At 44.1% G+C, this 27,536-nt stretch overlaps 2 protein-coding genes across 2 annotated transcripts; both read right to left on the bottom strand.

Annotated features, from left to right (window-relative positions):
• Positions 1-951: 951 nt before the first annotated feature.
• On the bottom strand, positions 952-9,859 carry LOC121574225 (B-cell receptor CD22-like). Its single transcript, XM_041886855.2, has 13 exons — positions 9,676-9,859; positions 9,513-9,576; positions 8,941-9,291; positions 8,339-8,596; positions 7,859-8,128; positions 6,835-7,104; positions 3,864-4,133; positions 3,130-3,211; positions 2,940-2,988; positions 2,730-2,816; positions 2,298-2,422; positions 1,687-1,797; positions 952-1,494 (listed from the first exon to the last, which is right to left on the bottom strand). The coding sequence occupies exons 2-12, from the start codon at positions 9,559-9,561 to the stop codon at positions 1,695-1,697; spliced, it is 1,914 nt and encodes a 637-aa protein (XP_041742789.2). The 5' UTR covers positions 9,562-9,576; positions 9,676-9,859; the 3' UTR covers positions 952-1,494; positions 1,687-1,694.
• Positions 9,860-12,748: 2,889 nt separating this feature from the next.
• On the bottom strand, positions 12,749-16,119 carry LOC121542397 (TYRO protein tyrosine kinase-binding protein-like). The gene is made up of 5 exons (XM_041851797.1): positions 15,881-16,119; positions 13,911-13,931; positions 13,597-13,743; positions 13,441-13,505; positions 12,749-13,296 (listed from the first exon to the last, which is right to left on the bottom strand). The coding sequence occupies exons 1-5, from the start codon at positions 15,924-15,926 to the stop codon at positions 13,240-13,242; spliced, it is 336 nt and encodes a 111-aa protein (XP_041707731.1). The 5' UTR covers positions 15,927-16,119; the 3' UTR covers positions 12,749-13,239.
• Between the last annotated feature and the right edge of the window lie 11,417 nt (positions 16,120-27,536).

Raw genomic sequence — 27,536 nt, 5'->3', positions numbered from 1 at the left:
TATGCTTCAATTTCTTAATAGAAATCATGTTCTACATTAACATTGCAAACATAAAAATCAACTGCATGAAAGGAAACACATGAAACTTTACAGAGAGAAACAGGATCCCTCACGTCCACAGAATAAGACTGGTCAGCAAATGACCATGCAAATACCATGGACTGATGTGATAATAACAATGTCACAAGCAGAATGCAGAAGTTGAGACTGAAGGTTGACAGGGAAGGTAATCTAACTTTTCAATGTAAGCGGGGAATAGATTTAGTGATTTAGAGCCATTCAGTATGTTGAAGAGATAATAATATTAACAATAATAATAATAATAATAATAATAATAATAATGATGATTATTATCATTATTATTATTATTATTATCATCATCATCATCATCATAATAATGATAATAATAACAATAATAACAATAATAACAATAATAATAACAATAATAATAATAATGATAATTTGGTGGGTGCTTGTCTTTTTCTTATTTCACACATGTACAAGTGTGTATTATACACGTGTGAATTTAAAATGTGATTTTTGCATATCCCATCTCCCTCTGAGACACCATGTGTAATAATGTACACGTTCTGGTGCAGACAGACTCAGTTGACCATATCATAGCCTCTTCCGTATTTGTATTCATTAGATGAGTGAGTTACTCTGTAATCTCAGATGAGATACAGTCCTATCCTTTGAGGTTAATCATTTCAGAAATAATTTCACCATCAGGGTAACACAACAATGACATTAGAACAATATAACATATACCCTCTGACCTCTGCAGTATTTCCCTGTTCATCTGTTATGAGCCATACACCGTAGTAGTACATAGTTAATATGTCAATAATTAATCAATAACTCAGTACTGACATCCACAGCATGATAGACCAGAATAAACAGGGTAAGTGTCTACCTGATTTAATGTCTTTAATAAATCTAGTATTTTTTCTTCATTTAAAAATGTTTATTTGACAACAAGCTATTTCAACAAGCAATTTGGGACATAACAACCATACCCTAAACATAAGGTATGTACAGTAACACATTTACAGACATCCTCCATAAGCCTAGCATGAGTGATGATGTATACCAAACTGGGTTCATTGTAAAGTATGTTACATTTTAATGATATCTAACTGAGGAGATAGAGAGAACCCAGAGAGGAAATACACAAAATGATTTCCTTCTGAGGGTGAAAAAGTATAATTTTTAGGATGATTCTGCTATCAGAATATTTAATAATCTGGCCACTACTAGTAAAATGTTAAATGCTAATAAATGAGTTATAATGCCACTTATAATGCAAAATGAATTAAAAGTAACTACTTTAACTATTCCTAGTAAATTAGACTTTGTAGTAAATTAGATAAAACAGTAAATTGGCTTAGAGTGAGCAGGCCTGCTCAGAAGCAGTTCAGGGGTAGATGGTAGAGATCCTTCTGGCGATGTCACTCAACTGATAAACTGAGCAGAGGAAGCTACAGTTCTCATCTGGGAGATATGTGAAAAAATAGGAAGTTAATGGAGGTGTGTCACTGAATTCACATTTAGAATATGTTTGTTTCTATGGTCAAACTTGAACTTATTGCAAATTATTTCATTAGATTGTGAGGTGTATATAACTCTTGATGTTCATATATTAGCAGAGATAAATGAGTGACATCAAAAGATGCCCTACTTTACCTGCACCACTACTGGTGTGGTCTGGCCAGGACAGTGTAAACAACATCGGCAGCATCCTTTGGCTCTTTATCGCCATCCAGTGGTATATTTGTAACTTGAATCTGGTCGAGACTGGGAAAGAAAAGAGGGAGGGACATAGGTAATGCAATGTGCCACTGGTCTGAATGTCAGAAGGAGGAAGAGAGGAGGATAAGACTGAGGGAGGAGAGGAGAAGCATGCGGAGGAAGGGAGAGGGTTGGAGGAGAAAGAGGGAGAGAGAGGAGGGATGGGAAATGAAAATGGAAGGGAGGGGGAGCAGAAGGAGAGGGAGGAGAAAGTATACGAGGGAGAGGAGAGAAGGAGAGGAAGAGAAGGAGGAGGAGAAAGAGGAGGAGAGGAGGAGAAAGAGAAAGAGAAAGAGGAGGAGAGGAGGAGGAGAAAGAGGAGGAGAGGAGGAGGAGAAAGAGGAAGAGAAAGAGGAGGAGAGGAGGAGGAAGGTGAGTAGAAAGGAGAGAGAGGGGGAAAGAAGAAGAGAAGAGAGGAGGAGCAAGGGGAGAGGGTAGGAGGAGAAAGAGGAGGAGGACGATAAGGAAGGGGAGGAGGAAGTGAGAGATGGAGGATGGTTGGTTACCTGGGGATCCTGGAGTAATGCACGGTGATGTAGTTGAGGATGCTGTCTGCTTCTGTGCAGGGTGGAGCATCCTTCAGGGGTACGATGGAGGGGTGGGCACTCTCATACACCTCCTCTGGCTCCTCCTATCAAACACAGAGAAAAGAGGGGGATTCCCATGAGAGGACTGAAGAAGGGTTGGTGTCACTTCAATAGAGAGAACCCAATCCTGGGTTTAAAATGTGGCCCAATTATGGGGTTGTAACTACCCCTAATGTATTTACATGGTAGGTGCAGTGTCATTAAAGTGTAGGTACATATTGTTACCTTTGATCTTTCAAAAGAAGATGGGAATCTAATCATGAGGAACTCTAACGGCATGACCTGATTATTACAAGTGAACGATGGTGTCTCCATCTAGTGGTACAGAGTGGGAGTTATTGTTTGACCTACTGGGATGTCGGACATCTTGCCAGTCCTCAGCTGAAGGCTCTGCTGGACTGACTCGTAGAACAGTGTGTCCGATGTCACTGATGGCCTCTGTTATTCCATATAAATACAACAAATGAAAATGATTTGTTCATTCTTTGTCTATATATTACTTCATCACATAATGGCTAGGCTATATTGATGTCAATGCTTGGAGGAGGAAGAGTCAAGTACCTTCTTGTTTTCCTCTGGATAATCCATGTCTACTCTGTGCATGTTTTTGCTGTGAAGAAGGCAGATGGATACAACATGTTGATTCCCACAATCAAATGAAGTGTCTAGTAACACTGATTCTGGCCAATGTTCCTAACGTCCCCTGCCTTCCATAGACCATCATAGTGTAGAAAGGTGTAGTGGACGTCACCTGATCATGATGGCCACAGTGAGAGTGATGAGACCAGCAGACACGCCCACAGCTGAGGCCAGGGCGATAACCTTCAGTCTGCCTGCCAATCAGAGCGCAACAACTGGGTCAGTCTGAGTAAATCTGAGAGTAGTCACCATCATAGAGGGGAGAATGGGGATGTTTGGGTTAATGACAGTGAGAGTGAAGGAGAGGAGAGAGAAGGCCAAGAAGGACGAGAAGGAAAGAGGGACAGAAAGACTGACAGACATAGACAGGAAGACAGACAGAGTAAAATATCCAGCTTTTGTCTGCTAATCAATTATCAAATGTCTAAACTTCTGTTTTCTGATATCAAAGTTCTGCTCTTCTTCCCCTTTTACAGTTAGTAAAAGTTATCAATATATGACTCACAGGTCAGAGAATCGAAAGCAGAAATACTCTGTGATCATGAGTGGGCAGACTGGGGGGCATACAGTGAAACATTTATATAGGGTGTCTTGCAAAACATGTCTGTGAGACAGACATTACATTTACAGTAGTGATTAAATAAGAAACACACAGACAGAAGCCATCTGGGTCACTGAGTTCAGATTCTCTGGCCCCCAGATTCCGAGATGTGCCCTGAATCTGCTTGCTTGATAAATCTAACTTTTCTGTTGGAAATACTTAAAGCCAGGGGCTTTCTTATAGATTACACCCCCCCACACACACCTCCTCCTCTACCTTCCCTCCATCCTGCCCAGTCCACTGACCTCTGACCCTGACAGTGAGGACAGGCGAGCTGTGGACGCCGATGCGGTTGCGTGCCTCGCAGTAGTACTGGCCGCTCTCCCCGGGGCTGACCTCAGCGATGGTGTAGCTGGGGCCCGATCGCGTTACCCAGGCGTCAGCCGCATTGATCCTGAACCACGTGTAGTTGTCCACCGCTGGGTTGGCCTGGCTGCTGCAAGTCAGAGTCAGAGGACGGCCCGCGTCGATCACACTGGAGGGCTGCGCAAACACCGACGTGTTCTTAGGGGCATCTGGGATAGAGGGGAGAAGAGGAGAGGTGGGGGGTATGCAGAGAGAGAGGGATAGGGGAGAGGATAGAAAAGATGGTGGGATGGAGAGGGCACAGACAGGGAGTGAAAGAGATAAAGGATAATAAGGTAGACAGACATGCAGCCAAGGGCAGAGAGAGAGAGAGAGAGAGAGAGAGAGAGAGAGAGAGAGCGGAGAAGGAGGGAAGGGGGGGAGTAGACCGACAGGCAGCCAAGGTGATGGAGGGAGAGAGAGAGAGAGAGAGAAGAGGAGAAGGGGGGAGTAGACCGACAGGCAGCCAAGGTGATGGAGGAGAGAGAGAGAGAGAGAGAGCGGAGAAGGAGGGAAGGGGGGAGTAGACCGACAGGCAGCCAAGGTGATGGAGGGGAGAGAGAGAGAGAGAGAGAGAGAGAGAGAGAGAGAGAGAGAGAGAGAGAGAGAGAGAGAGAGAGAGAGAGAGAGAGAGAGAGAGAGAGAGAGAGAGAGAGAGAGAGAGAGAGAGAGAGAGAGAGAGAGAGAGAGAGAGAGAGAGAGAGAGAGAGAGAGAGAGAGAGAGAGAGAGAGAGAGAGAGAGAGAGAGAGAGAGAGAGAGAGGAGAAGGGGGGAGTAGACCGACAGGCAGCCAAGGTGATGGAGGGGAGAGAGAGAGAGAGAGAGAAGAGGAGAAGGGGGGGAGTAGACCGACAGGCAGCCAAGGTGATGGAGGAGAGAGAGAGAGAGAGAGCGGAGAAGGAGGGAAGGGGGGAGTAGACCGACAGGCAGCCAAGGTGATGGAGGAGAGAGAGAGAGAGAGAGAGAGAGAGAGAGAGAGAGAGAGAGAGAGAGAGAGAGAGAGAGAGAGAGAGAGAGAGAGAGAGAGAGAGAGGAGAGGGGGGAGTAGACCGACAGGCAGCCAAGGTGATGGAGGAGAGAGAGAGAGAGAGAGCGGAGAAGGAGGGAAGGGGGAGTAGACCGACAGGCAGCCAAGGTGATGGAGGGGAGAGAGAGAGAGAGAGAGAGAGAGAGAGAGAGAGAGGGAGAAGGGGGGGAGTAGACCGACAGGCAGCCAAGGTGATGGAGGAGAGAGAAAGAGGGAGAGAAACAAGGAAAGTTAAACAAATATTTAGAGACAGAAAGATTTTTGAGAAATGTAAAGGAACAGAGTAACAAAACAGAGAGGGCGATAGAGAGAGGAGGGAGAGGAGAGAGAGGGGAGAGAGAGATAGAGAGAGGGAAGAGGGAGAAAGGAGAAAGCGAGGAGAGAGTGAGGGAGAGAGAGGGAGGAGGGAGAGAGAGAGATAGAGGGGAGGTATTGACAAAGACAGAGGTAGATTGATTGGTTCCTTCACAGGGCAGAAAGGGGGGTAGGTGTCATTTTGCAGACAGAGGAACCTGAGCAGCCCACTGGATCCACACACACTCCTGCTCACCTTAACACACTCCTGAGGTTGGACATACACTGAGTGGACAAAACATGACATAGACTAACCAGGTGAATCCAGGTGAAACCTATGATCCCTTATTGATGTCACCACTTCAATCAGTGTAGCTGAAGGGGAGGAGACAGGTTAAAGAATGATTTTTAAGGCTTGAGACAATTGATACATGGATTGTGTATGTGTGCTATTCAGAGGGTGAATGGGCAAGACAAAATATTTAAGTGCCTTTGAACAGGGTATGGTAGTAGTTGCCAGGCGCACCGGTTTGAGTATGTCAAGAACTGCAACGCTGCTGGGTTTTTCACGCTCAACAGTTTCCCGTGTGTATCAAGAATGGTCCACCACCCAATGAACATCCAGCCAACTTGACACAACTGTGGGAAGCATTGGAGTCAACATGGGCCAGCATCCCTATGGAATGGTTTCGACACCTTGTAGAGTCCATGGCCCGACAAATTGAGGCTGAAAAGGGGTGCAACTCAATAGTAGGAAGGTGTTCCTAATGTTTTGTACACTCAGTGTACACTATATCTCTCTCTTGGAATAGAAGTGCTTGCAAAATGACCACAGTATTTTCATCAATTTACAGTGTGCGGTCAGGAACCATTATCAGATTTCCTCTGACAGTTTCATAACATTATCAGCTACAGTGTTATATCTGCTGCATCCAGACAACAATTCAGAACAGCGACCAGCCAGCCATTATTTGAATATTACTTGAACAGGAGACTACACTCATCTCGGCAAAAAAATTAATCTTGTTGTTTTGGAAAAGGAGGGAAGCGCCCTCTACCAAATTATGGCTCAGCGAAGTGGCAAAAACTGTACACTTAGAAAGAATTAGATATATTCTGAACAATAAATTATCAACATTTGATCAAATCTGGCAGCCTTTCCTCTCTTACCTGGACCAGTCGGTGCTGTGAATTTGTACTTTTTAACGCACTCTCAATTGTCATATTTATATACACCTTTGGGCAGCGTGTGCTGGCCCCGACACTCGAGCAGTCGGGAGGGGAATAGGGTGGAATAGGGGGGATAAAGGGGGTATAAGTGGGGGGTTACATCTACCCTTTTTCTTTCTACCTGTCCCTGTTCTGTATGTCGTGTTTTGTAATATTTGTTTTATGTCCAGAACTCTGGGTCTTGTTGTTCATGTCTGTTCTCTTATGTTTAGATCAGAACTGTACACATGTCTTTCATACCTATACACCATTCTTGTGTGTGTTCAATAAAAAATATTTGAACAGAACAGGAGACTACTGTACATTGTTGTTCCACTTACAGAGAACGGCCAGGGTGACAACAGGGGAGCTCTCCTGTCCGTGTTGGTTCCAGGCCGTGCAGGAGTACTGTCCTCCGTTCTGTGAGCGGACGCTGGAGAAGGAGAGGTTCTGTGTTGACCCTTTGGCCCAAGTCTGACTCCCCATGATCTTGAACCAGGCGTAGCGGTCCACTGGGGGGTGGGCCTTGCTGCTGCAGCTCAGGTTGACAGAGTAGCCTTCCTTGATGTCTCCTGCTGGACTGACCAACACCTTGGTGCTCTTTGGAGTGTCTGGACAACAAAACAATACATTATTGTTATGATGTATTCGTTTGGCAGAGTATTAACGTAAATTGCAGGTACGAAAAGTAGAGTTATGCTGTGACAATTTAAGAAGTCAAAATGCCCTTGTCAACACTCTTAGTCATGAGACGTTCTAAATCTGGACATTGTGGAAAGTGAACTGTAACTTCCTGTTGTAGGCCTTGTGACAAATGATGCCCCCATAGTTGCCAAAATAAACATATTACCCAATCATGATTGGCCCAGACTACCCTCACAGACAGTGTCATGAACTACTGGCAGTTTGGCACTTGGTCATGTGAAAAATGAATAGATGTTAAATCTTTACAACAGTAATATACATTTTGTTTCTATAGAAGGCAATAACGTAATATTACATTTTACATTTTAGTCATTTAGCAGACGCTCTTATCCAGAGCGAGTGCATACATTTTTCATACTTAAGGCTTGACCATATAACAATCACTAGTTATACAGTAATTGTTGTATTGACCATAGAACTAGAATTCTAATTCAATGGTATCAACTGCTTCCAAAACCGTACCGCAAGCAATGCGTGTCAATGCTCAGACCGAGCGTCAGGGCTCTTAACAAAACTCCCACGTACTGGAGACACCTTCGTCCAATGACTCCCATGTGTAATGCAATGGGACTGAGAGTCATGACCAAGGGCTAATGTTAGACACCAAATAAGCACTGATAATGTATAGACATGTATAGATACCAACAACCAGGCCCTTACATGTGACATTGAGCAGGACTGGTTTGGACCTCTCTGTACCAAGTGGGTTGCGTGCCACACAGAAGTACTCTCCCCGGTCGGTGTGGGACACCCTCTTCAGGTGGAGCTGGGGTCTGAAGCTGTCTGGAATGCTGCCACTCTCCCTGTCCTTAAACCAGGCATAGCTCTCCACCGCCGGAGCCCCACTGCTGCTGCAGGTCATAGTCACAGAGCCCCCCTCCACTACCACACCCATGGGACTCACCTCAATCACTGTGGAACGAGGAGCATCTAGGGTGAGATAGGGAGAGTTGGGGAGAGCGAATGGGGAGAGAGAGAGGGGAAGAGAATGGAAAGAAGAAAAGGAAATAGGAAGATGGATAGGAGAGACAGAGAGAGATAGAAAAGTAAATACTAACTGAATCCTATAAGGTCATGAAAATTCAAATGTCAAATCAAAATTCAGTAGTTACTGAGTAATCACACATAAACACTACTCACGTCCCAGAGCCAAGGCCAGCGGCGGAGACTGGACATTCTGTGGGGGGATTGGGCGACAGGTGTAGGCACCAGCGTGCTGGCTGTCAAAGTTGTAGATGGTCAGCCACTTTTCAGGTGATCCCAGGTTGATGCCGTTCCTGTAGAGCGCAAGACTCCTCCCTGCTGCAGCACAGCCTCTGGCTATACAGCCCAGGTACACTGTCTCTCCTGACCCAAACATGTTGGCTGTCCTCGCAGGATGGACCTGAACCTGAAGCTCTGGGAACAACACAGACAGAGAGGAATCTGGGACAGCATTCAACGAATATGACTCTGTTTAATTTACCTAATATTATATACCTATGTGGTTTGACGTAAGGCGTTGATATAGCCTGAACAGCTGTGTGTATTAGAGACAGTTACTGTGTCCTTCCTGGAATAATTGTGGCTCGGAGAAGCATGTATCACAGTGAACGTGGTAAATGTCAATGGAAATGCTCCATGACATACTACAATGTATGCATTTCAAGCACAGATTAACATGGAGATGTAATCTTATAGAGATGTAATCAAATGAACCAAAATTACAAAAGTTGTTTTGATATGCAGGTTAGATGACTGACCTGTGACAGAGAGCGAGACGGTGTCCGGGGAGGTCCATCGTCCCTGTGGGTGGTCTGTCTCAAACCTGAAGTGGTACTGTCCAGCATCGCCGAGCTTCACATTGGTGATCTGGATCCCACAGCTTTTATGGCTGCCTGTATACTTTGTCCTTCCTCTATAAGACATGCTAACCAAGCTGGAGTCAGAGTGGTGGGCAAACTCCCTCCGACCAGAGACCCTGAACCACATCACCCTCCTGACAGTGTGTCCTGATGGGTAGTCATACCAACAGGGGAGAGTGACAGTGGTCCCAGCCCAGACACAGATCTCTCTCCTGGTGAAGGATATGGTCCACTTACTACCCCCAGAGCCTGGAAGAAAACACAAACATTACTGATGAAGCCAATAATGTGTGCTGCCTGCTGCTGATTGCCTGTCTGACAGATCAATACCATATAAATAACCTGTGTGCAATGCAAGGACACCTGGGTAACTTCAGAAGTATAAGCACAGAAATAGGCTATAGGCTACTGAAGTGCCAGTTAATCAAATGCCAATAACTACGGTGCAATAAGTTGTGTTATGCGGTTACCTGGTAAAGCAGTGAGGATGACGCTCAATGCAAGCGCAACTGTCAACATGTCTCAGCACGAGCCCTACAAAGTCAAATTCAACCAGAGTCAGAGAGTGAAAATGGATACGAGTGAACAGAAGGAATGAAAGCAACGATCAGCATCAACATCATTTTGACCCACCTCGCCAGGTGTCCTTGTCCTCGTCTCTCACAGAGTAGCCAGGGATGTCAGTCGGTGTCTTTTATTATGAGGACGCAGGTCGCGGACTTTGTTTGGGAGGCTGACCTAACCTAGGATAAGATAGAAGAGTAGGCGGAAACGGGTCAGTCTTGAGTCTCTGTCCATCACCTCTAACCATGTCGAATCATGCTCCTGCCCAGCTCTCCTCAACAACCCGCCTTTGCTCCGACTATGCAACCTGGACTCATTGGTAGACGTAACAAAGTAAACGAAAACCAGCTCACCAAATGAGTACATTAGGTTTGGTATGGTATGTATTCATTTGTGGTTGTACATCATCCATTTTATATTATATGTTACGAATTATGATATGTTACGAATTACAATTTATATGATATGTTACAAATTGCAATTTTGCACAATATGTTTTTACAAATTTGCAATATGTATGTTACGAATTCCAATTTGTTGTGGCTAACGTTAGCTAGGTGGCTAACTCTAACATTAGCTAGGTGGCTAACATAAGCTAGGTAAGTGGTTAGGGTTAAGGGTTAAGGTTAGGGTTAAGGTGTAGTGCTGCCGGAGTATAGAGGAGAGGCACTCCCTCACTTTTTGCAATTTGAGAATACATGGAGCTGGTAAAAGTATTTCTGGAAAATTAATTCTGATAAATTCTAAATGAATTCGATTTAATTCCCAGTAAAATTCTGTGACAAACCAAATAAATATGTATAACAGCCTAGAGGTAGGTAAATGGTGGTTTCTTCCCTGTCTTCTCTATGGTGTTGTCGAGAATTATGAAGAAATATAGGCTATGTTTGTTTACTGCAGAGGCCTGTCGGATGCTTGACCACTTTGGCCAATCAGAACATTGAAAAAAATCTAAAATCACAGTGAGTCTGCCTCGATTTTCATAAGACTCCAAGGACCCCCTCTTGCGCAGTGCAACCCAGAACGATATGTGACCACTATATGTTTGTATTTACATTTGGCTATAGCCTACAAATAGCTATACCACATAGTCACACGCCTATTAGGCTAAAGGCCTACTGAAAGATAATTATTGTTTGTTCCTGAACTGGCCAAATGGCAGAGCTATCTTTCAGCTATCCTCCAGCACCACAGGTTGGTTTAACGTCTTTAACATAATTGTGCGATCCTGGCGGTGTCCTTTCAACACCATGAAAGGCTCTCCAATCGCTTAAAATGCCATCTCATCAAGATCTGTTGCCTATGCCTAATGGTCATACTCATCACTTATTAATATTATTATTACAAATAGAAGATTATCACTTCTCACGATGGTGCTCGTTTAGTAGTTAGATCAAAGCTGAATCAATGTCTAGCAAGATCACATAATTATGAATTTGCATTTTACATAACAGAACAGAATATAATACTATAGCATAGTAGGCCTATAATGTTACTGTTACACCAAGAATACCTCCTCATTTCTAATGAGATTTTAGAATAGATAGTTGAAGCTGAATAGTCCCCCAAAAATTATAATGTGTCCAAACCCAACAGAGTGCGTCACTAGGCAGGATATATATATATTGATTGAAACAAAATACAAGAAAGGCTAATAGTTTATTAACACCATATGCTCTATTTCACTTAGAAACAGTAATTCAAGAAGATCGAAATGCATACTCCCATGAAACTGATTGAGATCAATCAAATGATTGGCATGGAGAAGCAGTTAGGATGTTTCACTGGTAAAACATGAAGAATTATCATTCACGATTGACAGAGATGATTTGATGGTATTAAAAATAGAAAATGTTCTTGAAACAATATGTGTGGGCATAGCCAGATGTTGCAATTGGAGGATGCATTTTATGCATATTCTATAATGATAGGCTATTCAATTGGCTACATCTGTCAGTACAAACTTTGATTGAGGAAATTATTACATAATTTACATTTTATTTTTGTGCTCCCTCACCTAACAAAATAGCACGACACCACCGGTTAAGATTAGGGTTATGATTTAGGTTAAAGGGTTAAGGTTAGGGGTAGGGGAAGGGTTAGCTAACATGTTAAATAGTTGCAAAGTAGCTAAAAGGTAGTAAGTAGTTGCTAATTAGTTCAAATGCTAAAGTTGTCCATCGGTTGCTAGACGTTTGTGTTATACTTTTGTAACCATACCAAACTTAACATACTAATTTCAGTGTACCAGATTTTTGTTTACTATGTGGTGACTAGTCTATGAGACCAGCCTGGTCTATTAATCTATTAAGTGAAACTTTACTCCGGTTCCAGTGACTGCGCAGTCAAATATCGCAGCGCAATCAATTTCCTGCTGCTGACACGCGATCCATTGTTTACAACTCACCAACCCTACATTAAGGGCAAATATGTGACTAACAGAGGTGTCTTTGTTTTGATGAGATATGTTACTTGATTATACAACCTACGTAAATATGTCAGTATTAGAAAGATGCAATTAATTCAAGATTTAAACACATCTGAAGTAGGTCTAAAAATGTGGTGCAAGGAATTTCATTCATCAAAAAGTTTTGTTAATGTTTATTTTAGATATGGAGACATGTTTTAGTTGTGAATAAAAGCAATGCACAATACATTTGATATGTAGCCGCCTAACCAATACAATAAACAGCGACGAGCTCCTAAATCTTTTTATTTTATTTTATTTAAAATAATTGAGGGACACATCCTAGTCTGGTTGACACCTAACTCGAAGTCCTCCGTGTCAGCCAGACTAACACATTCCAGGCATAGGCAATTATTAATAGTCCCATTCATATTAATTTCTTATTATTTTCAAAGAGGATGTACAGTATTTTTTTTCTTCACATTATTATGAATTGACCACAACCCTGGTGTTAGGTGAGTAAGGGACTCCAGCTTATGACTAACAGGGAGCAGACAGAAAATCAACTGACAATATCTCCTGGAAGTTTTTCATCCCAGTTGACTAATAGTTTTTCAGATCATATGACTAATATTAATAATAGGCAATATCCATGGAGACTGCTGAGGGGAGGACAGCTCATAAAAAAGTCTGGAACGGAGCTAATGGAATGGCATCAAACACATAGAAACCATGTGTTTGAAACCATTCCACCTACCCGGCTCCAGCCATTACCACGAGCCCGTCCTCCCCAATTAAGGTGCCACCAACATCCTGTGGGCAATATTAATGGGGCTTCCATAAACTGTTTCTGGCAATATACAAATGATGTGCTTATGAAACATATAATAAAATAACCCTATTATTCAACTGAAATTATTTAATTATGTCAAATAAAACAGATGTATAATGCAATAAAATTGCATGTAAATAATACAAAACACCACTATAAAAGGTACCCTATTAATCAAACATAAACAGGTAAATGTATGTAAAATATATACAATATCTCTTGAATGTGTCTTATGCTATTCTATTAACTGTACAATTAGACAGACACACAAAAGTTGAAAGATAACAGTAAGGAGATGAGTATGAATATAAATCCCAGATGTGCAAAGTTCCGTCCTTGTCAGATTTAAGCACCAGGCAGCATGATACATGCAGTCCTGTCCAAAAATGTAGTCTCATTTCCGAAACTGTTGGAGATCACTGTACACGTCTGACTGAATTCCATGCAGCTCCTACAACAGTAAAGGCAAAAATAAAACAATTCAACAGGGAAAGAATCATAAGAGTATCACACCAGCCATTAACAGTTACTCCATGTAAATGTACATTCTGTATGCTTTGAGGCCTTTGCTCTACTATGGTTAGTGCCTCTGTACCTGGTAGGGAGACTCTGTGATTTCTACTGTCTTCCTCTTTGATGCTGTGAGTGTTTTCCCTTTACCTGAAGAGAGATGGCAAACAGGAGGGGTTAGGGATGGGTGGAGGATGCAAGCAAGCAAGTGCGCACACACACACACACACACACCTCTCACCCTCCAGTCGGGACTCTTGTTGACGCCTCTTCTTCCGGAAGGTAGCAAAACAGAACACGGCTAGCGCGATGAGGAGGGTCAGGATGATGTCACAGGCGATGATGCCCACCACTGCCACCATGTCTATCTGATAGCAGTGGCCACAGTCTGGAGAGAGAGAGCGTTCTGCTTACTGACCATAGTCAAAACATGAGTTTTGGCACAAGAGTTTTGGGATATAGGATGAGTTGAAATAGTATAAAGAGTGGTTAAAGTTAAGCACTTGGTCTCAATTATTACAAAAATCGTTTATGTTATCAACAGCAGCCAAATACCTTGTTCTCCTTCAGCAGGACCTGAAAGAAAAGAGAGATCAAGGATCAAGAAAGAAAATAGCAATATAAGTGAAGGGATTGGTAATTCACTTAAAAAGCAGACAACAGATCATGTACTGTATAATATCTCTTGAATGACTCCTATGCAGGTGAAAAAACTCTGTAAAAAGGACACTTCTTCTTTTTGGGTAGATTTCTTGGAAATTCACCCCCAGTATACACATACCAACTCGCACAAACATACACTTCAAAAAGTCAACATATAGACTCTATTTCAGCTATAATTATAATTTGTTTAGTCAAACTAATTCTAACACTAGATATGTGTTCTTTAGAAAATATTAACTACTGACTTACACACATCAAAATCTAAAACACAAAATACAAGCAGGAAGAAAAACACGGTCATAAAAAACAAACACATTCATCAGTAATAAGGTCCTCAATCAGCTTTCTGAATTGCCCTAGAGGCACCAGAACATAAAATTTAAGAACATTTTGAAGATTGTTCCACAAATAACGTGCAAGGAAACTTAAAGCTGATTTACCTAACTCAGTGGAGATCAAAGGGATTTCCAGAGATAGCCATCGATGAGACCAGGTGTGGTAACTTCTATGTCTATAGTTTAGTAATGATGTTTGGTACAGTGGGACTTTTTGTCAAAGGGCTTTATAAATGAAACCATAGTAATGTATCAACATACGTGACATCAAAGAGGGCCAACCATCTTTCCAGTAGAGAATGCAGTGATTAGTACTAAAATTGTCGCCCGTAATAAAGCGCAGTGCGCTATGATACACTGCATCTAATTGCTTTAATGAAGTGGCAGCTACGTTCGTATAGATGATGTCGCCATAGTCTAGGACCGATAGGAACGTCGACTGAATAATCTGCTTTTCACTATTTAGCGAGAGGCAGGACCTATTTCTGTCTTTCTATTCTCAGCTTCTTAACTATAGTGAACAAAAATATAAACGCAACATGTAAAGTGTTTCATGAGCTGAAATAAAAGATCCCAGAAATGTTCCATACACACAGAAAAGCTTATTTTTCTCAAATGTACATCCCTGCTAGTGAGCATTTCTTCTTTGCCAAGATAATCAATCCACCTGACAGGTGTGGCATATCAAGAAGCTGATTAATCAGCATGATCATTACACAGGTGCACCTTGTGCTTGGGATAATAAAAGGCCACTCTAAAGTGTGCAGTTTTGTCACAGATGTCTCAAGTTTTGAGGGAGCGTGCAATTGGTATGCTGACTGCAGGAATGTCCAACAGAGCTGTTGCCAGATAATTTAATGTTAATTTCTCCACCATAAGCCGCCTCCATAATTGTTTTAGAGAATTTAAAGTAAAAAGTACAGGATCCAGAATCGACCCCTGCGGGACACCTTTCATAATATCCAGGAAACCTGATTTAACACCATCAGTAGATATACATTGAGCTCTGTCAAATAATTTTTAAACCAGTTACATGCAGCCTAGTCTAGGACAATTGAGGAAAGCCTCTGACTTAGCAGTGAGTGATCAACAGTATCGAAAGCCTTTGACAGGTCATTGAAGAGGACAGCACAATGTTGACTTTTATCCACACAGTTAACCACATAATTTACAACTAGGGATGCCTCTATAAAGCCTCTGACTTCCCAACCACAGTCCTGTTATTCCTATGATACATATTATGTTGTGTAGAGAAACTCTATTATCAGAATCATCACTGACGAAGACTATTTAAAAACAGGTAAACTCAGTAACTTGAAAACATAACGGTCAAGGGTAACACTTGATCAGTAACACGTCAACTAACTATTTACTAACCCTAACCCTAGACCTAACCTTAACCCTTATCCTAACCTTAAACTTACCCCTTACCCTAACCCTTATTCTAAACCTAACCATAACCTTAGCATGCAGTTACTTATCAACAGATAGTTTGTCGACAATATGACCACATGTAGAGCCACTTACCAAACATTCCTTTCAGGGAAGCCACGATACAGAAGGCCTTGCCCATTTTTAGCTTGGTCCTACTAGGGAGATGAGAGGTCTAAGGCTCCGGGTCCCTGTGCTTTGTCCAAGGTAATCTGTCCCCAATGACTCTGTGGTAGAGCCAGCAAAACAGACAAGGTAGTATGTAAACCGTAGGAGTGTTAGAGACAGTGGTCTGTGTGTCCTGTAACTGTGTGTCTGTGTGTGAGAGAGCGAAGGGGGAGCAGACTGACTAGGAAGCCAGTGAGTGAGTTTCTGTTTCTGCCCCTGTGATGTCATGTCCACATGAGTGTTGAACTGTCTGTCTCTACACACGTCAGCTCACACAGTTTGATAACATTCATGTCGTTTTGAGAAGACAAGCCATTGTCAGTGGCTCAAATATTAAAAACCACTCTCCCAGTATAACTTTTTCACCCTCCTGAAATACTTCTATTCATTTAGATTTATACTTAAAGCAGCAATCAGCAGTTGAAACAATAACAAAAAAATCCTCCCTGCCCGTTTCAGCGAAAAGCTGAGGGATGCAGCTGGAGAACCACTCAAATTCATAGACATTGCTATGGATGCAAGGACTGACAAGCCAGGATATAAAAATGATAGTTTTGACTATGTTTTGAGGCTATATAGTGTTCTATTAGTAGCAGCTACTGTTACTGTATTGTAATGTATACCAATATTGTCTTCATACAATGCTGGTATAGTCTGCCATTTCTGGGGGCCAGTGAGGCAGGCATGTGTCTAAACCCATTTCTTAAAAATACAAACGGAACCTAATTTCCCTGAATGGTAGGTCAGGCCAATACCAGAGAAGTCAGTAAGTGGTTTTACTTCTGACTTTTAGTGGTTAGACTCACACCAGCTCAGGAAATCACCTAGCCTATCAACATGAGGAGAAGCCTCTACACACCTCATACATTACTGTGATGGGTCAACTGAACACTTTGTGGGCTTCACTTTTCTGATTTTTTCAGTGAATCAATTAACAGTTCAAATCAACAGTTTAGAGAAAATGGAAAGGACAGAGACACATTTTTAGACAAATATTGACATTCATCATAGACATTTATTTGTCATCCTACAGTGTTATCTGACAGATAAAGAACCCAGATCTCAGCAGACAGTGTTGTCCTCTTCTGCTAATTGTGGACGACGGATGTCAGCTTCGCTATTTGTTTCTGACAAAGGCCTTGCTTATTACCATGGCGCCCACACTAGACCTTTTCCGCTCAGCGTCCTGCAGATCGGCAGTTTTTTCTTCTTTCTAATATGACCTGTGGTTTTCTGTAGGCTGTGGTTCCCAACACCTGACAGCAGCTCTAGCCAAGCCTGGTTCTCTCAACCACAAGTTCATCTGAAATGATAGCTTACCCTGTCGGCACAATAAACACCTCCCTACATTAGGGACTTAAGGTAGCCTAGCTATAAAAGATACAGTGGATGGAAATCAACGGTCAACTCAGAGTCAACATTTCAGAGTGTACCACAGAGACAAACATCATACAATATCATACCAGGGGCAGAGGGATGTCCATGGCACTTTACATTCAAAGTGCTTTTAGCTCAGAGTTGAGTAGGGAAACTACTATAGGCCTACACACTGGACATTCATAAAAACAATTTCTATGGCGCTGGTCAAAAAGGATCTCAGGCAACAACATTGTTATTTTAGGATGAGGGATGTAGGGAAATTCCGTGTACACTCATTCACATATAGCATGCTTCTTCTTCTCAAATCTATATTTATGATTAAAATACAAAATCACAGAGATGTTCCTACTGCTTTTTTCTACATGCTTAAGATTTTTGAGTATATTATTATTGAACTGGGCATTACATTTTTTGTTTGTTTATTTGATCATTTTAAAACAAGGTACATACACAAAATTATGCACTTGATTAAGAATCATCGAGGATAAACTCAAAAAAGTCTGCGACTTATTTCCATTGTGGTCCACAGACGGGACACATTATGAAACAAGGACAGTGTGTGAGACAGAGAGAGAGAGAGAGAGAGAGAGAGAGAGAGAGAGAGAGAGAGAGAGAGAGAGAGAGAGAGAGAGAGAGAGAGAGAGAGAGAGAGAGAGAGAGAGAGAGAGAGAGAGAGAGAGAGAGAGAGAGAGAGAGAGAGAGAGAGAGAGAGAGAGTAGATTGAAATTGAAATTGAATTGAATTGAATTGAATTGAGAGAGAGAGAGCTCTCAAACATATTCTTACATACAAAATACTAGTGATATTTAATGATTTACAGTTGACTGATGGTAATTGATTATGTTTTTTAAGCACTTAATAAACAGTACATGTGTTACAGAGTCTAAGGGGTTAACTTGAATATTATAGAGCTGTTCAAATTCTAGAATGAGGATACAAGGGAAGCAACAGAATCTTGGCAGGGATGCAGGAACCATGACAAGAAAAGGGGGAAGTTAAACTTTCATAAGTATAATACTGTGACCTATAATATTGCTCATAGTGGGCATAGGACAGAGGCCCATGATCCAATGGAAGCAGTAGAGAAATATTATGTTCATGAAAAAACTCTGCATGGCACTTTACCCCTCTCTTTTCGACGTCTGCGTCGGCTGGCACAGTGGTATGTGACAATGACAATGGCAATGGTCAGGATCACGTCTCCAACGATGATGCCAGCCATGGTGCCAGGCTCGATCCTGTAGCAGGACGGGTTATCTGGTAGAGGTGGGTGAATAATAGAGAAAATAGATGAGAGGGGACAGAGGACAAGAGTGGGATGGGTGAAAAGGAATAGGAAATATGATTATTTTGGTCTCCAGTGTGTGAAAAATATAGAATTTGTGTCTCTCAGTCCTGATGTTATGCTTCATATGATATGTGTTAATCATGATACATACTTGTACCTGGATCAGCCACAACCTTTTCTTGAGGAGACAAATGAGAAAGAGATCATTATCAGTGTAATTCTATTATACACTGAGTGTAAAAAACATTTAGAACACCTGCTATTTCCATGACAGACTGACCAGCTGAATACAGGTGAAACCTATGATCCTTTATTGATGTCACTTGTTAAATCCACTTCAATCAGTGTAGATGAAGGGGAGGAGAAAGTTTAACCCCTAAGGTCAAATCCACGCCCAGCAGAAATCCAATTAGCATAATAAAAACATCTCCAAAAAAAACATCAGTTAAAGCTAGAGATATCAAATTTTTTTTTTTGCATTGGATTCGTCTTAATCCACCACCTCAGCCTATGTTGCACTTCTGCATTTGCGGTGAAAGGTGCGAGCTAGAGCGGTGTATGTCAGACCATGAGACATCCCGAAAATTGGACTTCTCACAAAATCGTCAGTAGCGTCCGAACAGTTTGGTCTACAAACAATTATGAACCCTCTATGGAAAGAAGAGACTCTGTTCTCCGTTTTGCTCTACGACCCCCACAAGTGGGACTCGTCTGAGGTCGGGACAGCCGATCTGCCAACTTCTGTCTGTAGCGTCCGAACAGTTTGGGCTACACACTAGTATGACCCCTCTGTGGAACGGTGAGACTCTCACAAATACGCACAAGTCAGTTGTTTTGTTCTAGGATGCCCACAGGCCTCACAATGACTTGTCTGAAATTCCCCCGGTACCAGTTGAAAACATTTATGGAAGTACAGTCGTGGTCAAAAGTTTTGAGAATGACACAAATACTAATTTTCACAAAGTCTGCTGCCTCAGTTTTGATGATGGCAATTTGCATATACTCCAGAATGTCATGAAGAGTGATCAGATGAATTGCAATTAATTGCAAAGTCCCTCTTTGCCATGAGAATGAACATAATCCCAAAAAAACATTTCCACTGCATTTCAGCCCTGCCACAAAAGGACCAGCTGCCATCATGTCAGTGATTCTCTCGTTAACACAGGTGAGAGTGTTGACGAGGACAAGGCTAGAGATCACTCTGTCATGCTGATTGAGTTGGAATAACAGACTGGAAGCTTTAAAAGGAGGGTGGTGCTTGAAATCATTGTTCTTCCTCTGTTAACCATGGTTACCTGCAAGGAAATGCATTCTGTCATCATTGCTTTGCACAAAAAGGGCTTCACAGGCAAGGATATTGCTGCTAGTAAGATTGCATCTAAATCAACCATTTATCGGATCATCAAGAACTTCAAGGAGAGAGGTTCAATTGTTGTGAAGAAGGTGTCAGGGCGCCCAAGAAAGTCCAGCAAGCGCCAGGACCGTCTCCTAAAGTTGATTCAGCTGCGGGATCGGGGCACCACCAGTGCAGAGCTTGCTCAGGAATGGCAGCAGGCAGGTGTGAGTGCATCTGGACGCACAGTGAGGCAAATACTTTTGGAGGATGGCCTGGTGTCAAGAAGGGCAGCAAAGAAGCCACTTCTCTCCAGGAAAAACATCAGGGAGAGACTGATATTCTGCAAAAGGTACAGGGATTGGACTGCTGAGGACTGGGGTAAAGTAACTTTCCGATAGTTTGGGGCATCCGGAAAACACCTTGTCCGGAGAAGACAAGGTGAGCGCTACCATCAGTCCTGTGTCATGCCAACAGTAAAGCATCCAGAGACCATTCATGTGTGGGGTTGCTTCTCAGCCAAGGGAGTGGGCTCACTCACATTTTTGCCTAAGAACACAGCCATGAATAAAGAATGGTACCAACACATCCTCCGAGAGCAACTTCTCCCAACCATCCAAGAACAGTTTGGTGACGAACAATGCCTTTTTCAGCATGATGGAGCACCTTGCCATAAGGCAAAGTGATAACTAAGTGGCTCGGGGAACAAAACCTCGACATTTTGGGTCCAAGGCCAGGAAACTCCCCAGACCTTAATCCCATTGAGAACTTGTGGTCGATCCTCAAGAGGCGGGTGGACAAACAAAAACCCACAAATTCGGACAAACTCCAAGCATTGATTATGCAAGAATGGGCTGCCATCAGTCAGGATGTGGCCCAGAAGTTAATTGACAGCATGCCAGGGCGGATTGCAGAGGTCTTGAAAAAGAAGGGTCAACACTGCAAATATTGACTCTTTGCATAAACTTAATGTAATTGTCAATAAAAGCCGTTGACACTTATGGAATGCTTGTAATTATACTTCAGTATACTATAGTAACATCTGACAAAAATATCTTATAACACTGAAGCAGCGAACTTTGTGAAGACCAATACTTGTGTCATTCTCAAAACTTTTGACCATGACTGTACAGTATCAGTCAAATGTTTGGACACACCTACTCATTCCAGGGTTTTTCTATATTTTTGCTATTTTCTACATTGTAGAATAATAGTGAAGACATCAAAACTATGAAATAACATATGGAATCATGTAGTAACCAAAAAAGTCAAAATATACTTTACATTTGAGATTCTTCAAATTAGCCACCCTTTGCCTTGATGACAGCTTTGCACACATTCTCTCAACCAGCTTCATGAGGTAGTCACCTGGAATGCATTTCAATTAACAGGTGTTTCTTGTTAAAAGTTAATTTTAGGAAAAATGCATTTGAGCCAATCAGCTGTTGTGACAAGGTAGGGTTGGTATACAGAAGATAGCCCTATTTGGTAAAAGACCAAGTCCATATTATGGCAAGAACAGCTCAAATAAGCAAAGAGAAATAACAGTCCATCATTACTTTAAGACATGAAGGTCAGTGAATCTGGTAAATGTCAAGAACTTTGAAAGTTTCTTCAAGTGTAATCGCAAAAACCATCAAACCCTATGATGAAACTGGCTCTCATGAGGACCGCCACAAGAAAGGAAGACCCAGAGTTACCTCTGCTGCAGTGGATAAGTTCATTAGAGTTATCAGCTTCAGAAATTGCAGCCCAAATAAATGCTTCACAGAGTTCAAGTAACAGACACATCTCAACATCAACTGTTCAGAGGAGACTGTGTGAATCAGGCCTTCATGGTCGAATTGCTGCAAAGAAACCACTACTAAAGGACAAGAAACACAAGCAATGGACATTAGACCGGTGGAAATCTGTCCTTTGGTCTGATGAGTCAAAATTTGAGATTTTTGGTTCCAACCGCCGTGTCTTTATGAGATGCAGAGTAGGTGAATGGATGATATCCGCATGTGTGGTTCCCACCGTGAAGCATGGAGGAGGTGGTGTGATGGTGCTTTGCTGGTGACACTGTCAGTGATGTATTTAGAATTCAAGGTACACTTAACCAGCATGGATACCACAGCATTCTGCAGTGAAACACCATCCCTTCTGGTTTGCGTTTAGTGGGACTATCATTTGTTTTTCAACAGGACAATGACCCAACACACCTCCAGGCTGTGTAAGGGCTCTTTGACCAAGAAGGAGAGTGATGGAGTGCTGCATCAGATGACCTGGCCTCCACAATCCCCCGACCTCAACCCAATTGAGATGGTTTGGGATGAGTTGGACAGCAGAATGAAGGAAAAGCAGCCAACAAGTGCTCAGCATATGTGGGAACTCCTTCAAGACTGTTGGAAAAGCATTCCAGATGAAGCTGGTTGAGAGAAGGCCAAGAGTATGCAAAGCTGTCATCAAGGCAAAGGGTGGCTACTTTGAATAATCTAAATTCTAAAATATATTTAGATTTGTTAAACACTTTTTTGGTTATTACATGATTCCATATGTGTTATTTCATAGTTTGGATGTCTTCACTATTATTATACAATGTAGAAAATAGTAAAAATAAAGAAAAACCCTTGAATGAGTAGGTGTGTCCAACCTTTTGACTGGTACTATATATATGAAGACTGTTTAGTACCAAAAATAAAGAGTTAAATAAAGTTTTTAAAACACAACAATTAAAATGCTACCTTCTTGTCGAACATCTCATTCAAAAAGCATGGGCATTAACCTGGAGTTTGTCCCCCCTTTGCTGCTATAACAGGCTCCACTCTTCTGGGAAGGCTTTCCACTAAATGTTGGAACATTGCTGTGGGGACTTGCTTCCATTCAGCCACAAAAGCGTCAGTGAGGTCGGGCACTGATGTTGGGTGATTAGGCTTGGCTTGCAGTTGCCATTCCATTTAATCCGAAAGGTGTATGATGGAGTTGAGGTCAGGGCTCTGTGCAGGCAAGTCAAGTTCTTCCACACTGATCTCGACAAACCATTTCTGTATGGACCTCGCTTTATGCACGGGGGCATTGTCACGCCCTGGCTCTGGGGACTATTATGTGTTGAGCCAGGGTGTTAGTTTCTATGTTTAGTGTTCTATGTTCTTGTTCTAGTTCATGTGTTTCTATGCTGGCCGGGGTGGTTCCCAATCAGAGGCAGCTGTGGCTTGTTGTCTCTGATTGGGAACCATACTTAGGCAGCCTGTTTTGCACTTGTCTTTTGTGGGATCTTGTTCCGTGTAGGTTTGTGTTAATGACCGAGGACTTTACGTTTCGTTTTGTTGTTTTGTTATTGTTAATAGTACTCAATAAAAGATGTACGCATTTCACGCTGCGCCTTGGTCCACTCATTACGACGAGCGTGACAGAAGATCCCACCATAACAGGACCAAGCAGCGTGTCCAGGAGCAGACAGCCTGGACTTGGGAGGAGATCTTGGACGTGCAGGGATCCTGGACTTGGGAGGAAATCCAGGCCGGAATGGATCGCCGTCCGTGGGAGGAGACGGTGGAGGCGCGCCATAGAGATGAGCAGCAGCACCAACCGTGCCGACGTCGGACACGCAAGAGGCAACCCCAATAAAACATTTTGGGGGGGCACACGGCATGGACGACGGGGCTGCTGGAGGCAGCTACAGGGCGAGTTTGTGGATTAGGAGAGGAGGCCACCGGGTTTGGGGGGCTGGAAGGGAGGTTGGCGGAGCCTAGAGGTAGAGCAGAGCCAACTCCCCGTACTCAGGCTAGGCAGCGTGAGACTGGGCAGGTTCCAAGGTATGCGGAGCTGCGTACTGTGCCGCGAGTGGTCCGGCACAGTCCTGTACGTCCTGTGCTAGCACCACGCACGTGTCGTGCTAAGGTGGGCATGCAGCCAGGACGGAGTGTGCCGGCTCAACGCTCGTGGCCTCCAGTACCCCTCCTCGGTCCCGGATATCCTGCGCCAGTGCCACGTGCTGTAGTGCCAGTACGAGTACACAGCCCTGTACGTCCTGTGCTGATGCCTCACACAGAGTGTGTAAAAATAGGCATTCAGCCAGGACGGGTTGTGTCAGCTCTTCGCTCCAGACCTCCAGTCCGTCTCCACAGCCCGGTCCGGCCTGTTCCTATTCCCCGCACCAAGCCTGTGGTGCGCGTCGCCAGCCCGGCCCGGCCTGTTCCTGTTCCCCGCACCAAGCCTGTGGTGCGCGTCGCCAGCCCGGCCCGGCCTGTTCCTGCCCCTCGCACCAAGCCAGTGGTGCGTGTTCCCAGTCCGGCCCGACCCGTTCCTGCCCCTCGCACCAAGCCAGTGGTGCGCGTCGCCAGCCCGGCCCAGCCTGTTCCTGCCCCTCGCACCAAGCCAGTGGTGCACGTCGCCAGCCCGGCCCGGCCTGTTCCTGCCCCTCGCACCAAGCCTGTGGTGCGCGTCGCCAGCCCGGCCCGGCCTGTTCCTGCCCCTCGCACCAAGCCAGTGGTGCGCGTCGCCAGCCCGGCCCGGCCTGTTCCTGCCCCTCGCACCAAGCCTGTGGTGCGCGTCGTCAGCCCGGTCCGGCCTGTTCCTGCCCCTCGCACCAAGCCAGTGGTGCGCGTCGCCAGCCCGGCCCGGCCTGTTCCTGCCCCTCGCACCAAGCCTGTGGTGCGCGTCGTCAGCCCGGTCCGGCCCGTTCCTGCTCCCCGCACCAAGCCAGTGGTGCGCGTCGTCAGCCCGGTCCGGCCCGTCCCTGCTCCCCGCACCAAGCCAGTGGTGCGCGTCGTCAGCCCGGTTCGGGCTGTTCCTGCTCCCCGCACCAAGCCAGTGGTGCGCGTCGTCAGCCCGGTCCGGCCCGTTCCTGCTCCCCGCACCAAGCCAGTGGTGCGCGTCGCCAGCCCGGCCCGGCCTGTTCCTGCTCCCCGCACCAAGCCAGTGGTGCGCGTCGTCAGTCCGGCACAGCCCGTGCTTGTTCCACCGGTGCCTGGTCAGGTACCGGTCAGCTGCTCCACACCGGAGCCTAAGCAATCCGCTCCACCGATGTCCAGTCCAGCTCCAGCCAGCAGGGCCAGACCAGACCAGGGGCGCTACGGGGGTTTGCTAGAGAGTGGTGGTCACGCCCGGAGCCGGATCCGCCTCCGAGGCGGAATGCCCACCCGGCCCCTCCCCTGTTGGGTTTAGTTGGCGCGGTCGCAGTCCGCGCCTTTGGGGGAGGGGGTACTGTCACGCCCTGGCTCTGGGGACTATTATATGTTGAGCCAGGGTGTTAGTTTCTATGTTTAGTGTTCTATGTTCTTGTTCTAGTTCATGTGTTTCTATGTTGGCCGGGGTGGTTCCCAATCAGAGGCAGCTGTGGCTTGTTGTCTCTGATTGGGAACCATACTTAGGCAGCCTGTTTTGCACTTGTCTTTTGTGGGATCTTGTTCCGTGTAGGTTTGTGTTTATGACCGAGGACTTCACGTTTCGTTTTGTTGTTTTGTTATTGTTAATAGTACTCAATAAAAGATGTACGCATTTCACGCTGCGCCTTGGTCCACTCATTACGACGAGCGTGACAGGCATTGTCATGCTGAAACAGAAAAGGGCCTTCCCCAAACTGTTTCCACAAAGTTGGAAGCACAGAATCGTCTAGAATGTCATTGTATGCTTTAGTGTTAAGATTTCCCTTCACTGGAGCTAAGGGGCCTAGCCCGAACCATGAAAAACAGCCCCAGACCGTTATTCCTCCTCCACCAATCTTTACAGTTGGCACTATGCATTCGGGCAGGTGGCATTCTCCTGGCATCCGCCAAACCCAGATTCGTCCATCGGACTGCCAGATGGTGAAGCGTTATTCATCACTCCAGAGAACGCGCTTCCACTGCTCCAGAGTCCAATGGCGGCAAGCTTTACACCACTCCAGCCGACGCTTGGCATTGCCATGGTGATCTTAGGCTTGTGTTTGGCTGCTCAGCCATGGAAACCCATTTCATGAAGCTCCCGACGAACAGTTATTGTGCTGACGTTTCTTCCAGAGGCAGTTTGGAACTCGGTAGTGAGTGTTGCAACCGATGACAGATGATTTGTACACGCCACACGCTTCAGCACTTGGCAGTCCCGTTCTGTGAGCTTGTGTGGCCTACCACTTTGCAGCTGAGCCGTTGTTGCTCCTAGATGTTTCCAGTTCACAATAACTGCACTTGCAGTTGACCGGGGCAGCTCTAGCAGGGCAGAAATTTGACTAACTGACTTGTTGGAAAGATGGCATCCTATGACGGTGCCATGTTGAAAGTCACTGAGCTCTTCAGTACGGGCCATTCTACAGCTAATGTTTGTCTATGGAGATTGCATGGCTGTGTGCTCGTTTTTATACACCTTTCACCAACGGGTGTGGCTGAAATAGCCGAATCCACTAACTTGAAGGGGTGTCCACATAATTCTGGCCATGTAGTGTATCTCTCAGATATAGGACAGACACTTCAGACCAAACTTCACTTTGATTTTTTTTGGGGGACTATCTGTTGTTCCATGTAGTGACTGTTATTCAATGCGTTTGTATGATCTAATAGCAGTAAAGCCCAAAATAATTGTTCATTAAATAATTTATTCATATTTTGGGGGGGATACTTCAAGGGGTCTTAAAATTCTAAATCAAAAGGGGGCAGTGCAACTCAATATTAGGAGGTGTTCCTAATGTTTGATATACTCAGTGTATACTGTACACATATAGCTTCAGTAAAAACAATGTTTCCTATTTCACTAGAATGTCTGAGGGTGAGAAGCCTACATGTAGAACACCAATAGAGGCTGCAGTTTAGTTTCTGTTTAACTAAACTGCTTTGTGGTCTTATTTTCCTGTGTGGGACCACCTTGTATGTTTGCAAGGGTGCAGGCACACGCATGCACACACACACACACGCACACACACACATTATATATACAGTGGGGAAAAAAAGTATTTAGTCAGCCACCAATTGTGCAAGTTCTCCCACTTAAAAAGATGAGAGAGGCCTGTAATTTTCATCATAGGTACACGTCAACTATGACAGACAAAATGAGAAAATAAAATCCAGAAAATCACATTGTAGGATTTTTTATGAATTTATTTGCAAATTATGGTGGAAAATAAGTATTTGGTCAATAACAAACAAGCAAGATTTCTGGCTCTCACAGACCTGTAACTTCTTCTTTAAGAGGCTCCTCTGTCCTCCACTCGTTACCTGTATTAATGACACCTGTTTGAACTTGTTATCAGTATAAAATACACCTGTCCACAACCTCAAACAGTCACACTCCAAACTCCACTATGGCCAAGACCAAAGAGCTGTCAAAGGACACCAGAAACAAAATTGTAGACCTGCACCAGGCTGGGAAGACTGAATCTGCAATAAGTAAGCAGCTTGGTTTGAAGAAATCAACTGTGGGAGCAATTATTAGGAAATGGAAGACATACAAGACCACTGATAATCTCCCTCGATCTGGGGCTCCACGCAAGATCTCACCCCGTGGGGTCAAAATGATCACAAGAACGGTGAGCAAAAATCCCAGAACCACACGGGGGGACCTAGTGAATGACCTGCAGAGAGCTGGGACCAAAGTAACAAAGCCTACCATCAGTAACACACTACACCGCCAGG

This window comes from Coregonus clupeaformis, unplaced genomic scaffold (assembly GCF_020615455.1).
Source record: "Coregonus clupeaformis isolate EN_2021a unplaced genomic scaffold, ASM2061545v1 scaf0053, whole genome shotgun sequence".
Classification (NCBI taxonomy): domain Eukaryota; kingdom Metazoa; phylum Chordata; class Actinopteri; order Salmoniformes; family Salmonidae; genus Coregonus; species Coregonus clupeaformis.
Note: the sequence above shows the minus strand (reverse complement) of the source record. Positions and strands in the feature narration are given on the sequence as shown.

Coding starts and splice junctions, on each gene's coding strand:
- LOC121574225 (XM_041886855.2), bottom strand. CDS start 9,561: ATGTTGACAGTTGCGCTTGCATTGAGCGTCATCCTCACTGCTTTACCA. Junction 9,292..9,512: donor CATCCTCACTGCTTTACCAG/GTAACCGCATAA, acceptor GTTTTCTTCCAG/GCTCTGGGGGTAGTAAGTGG. Junction 7,105..7,858: donor AGTCCTGCTCAATGTCACAT/GTAAGGGCCTGG, acceptor TTTGTTGTCCAG/ACACTCCAAAGAGCACCAAG.
- LOC121542397 (XM_041851797.1), bottom strand. CDS start 15,926: ATGGGCAAGGCCTTCTGTATCGTGGCTTCCCTGAAAGGAATGTTTG. Junction 13,932..15,880: donor TTCCCTGAAAGGAATGTTTG/GTAAGTGGCTCT, acceptor CTTTTCTTTCAG/GTCCTGCTGAAGGAGAACAA. Junction 13,506..13,596: donor ACAAGAGTCCCGACTGGAGG/GTGAGAGGTGTG, acceptor ATCTCTCTTCAG/GTAAAGGGAAAACACTCACA.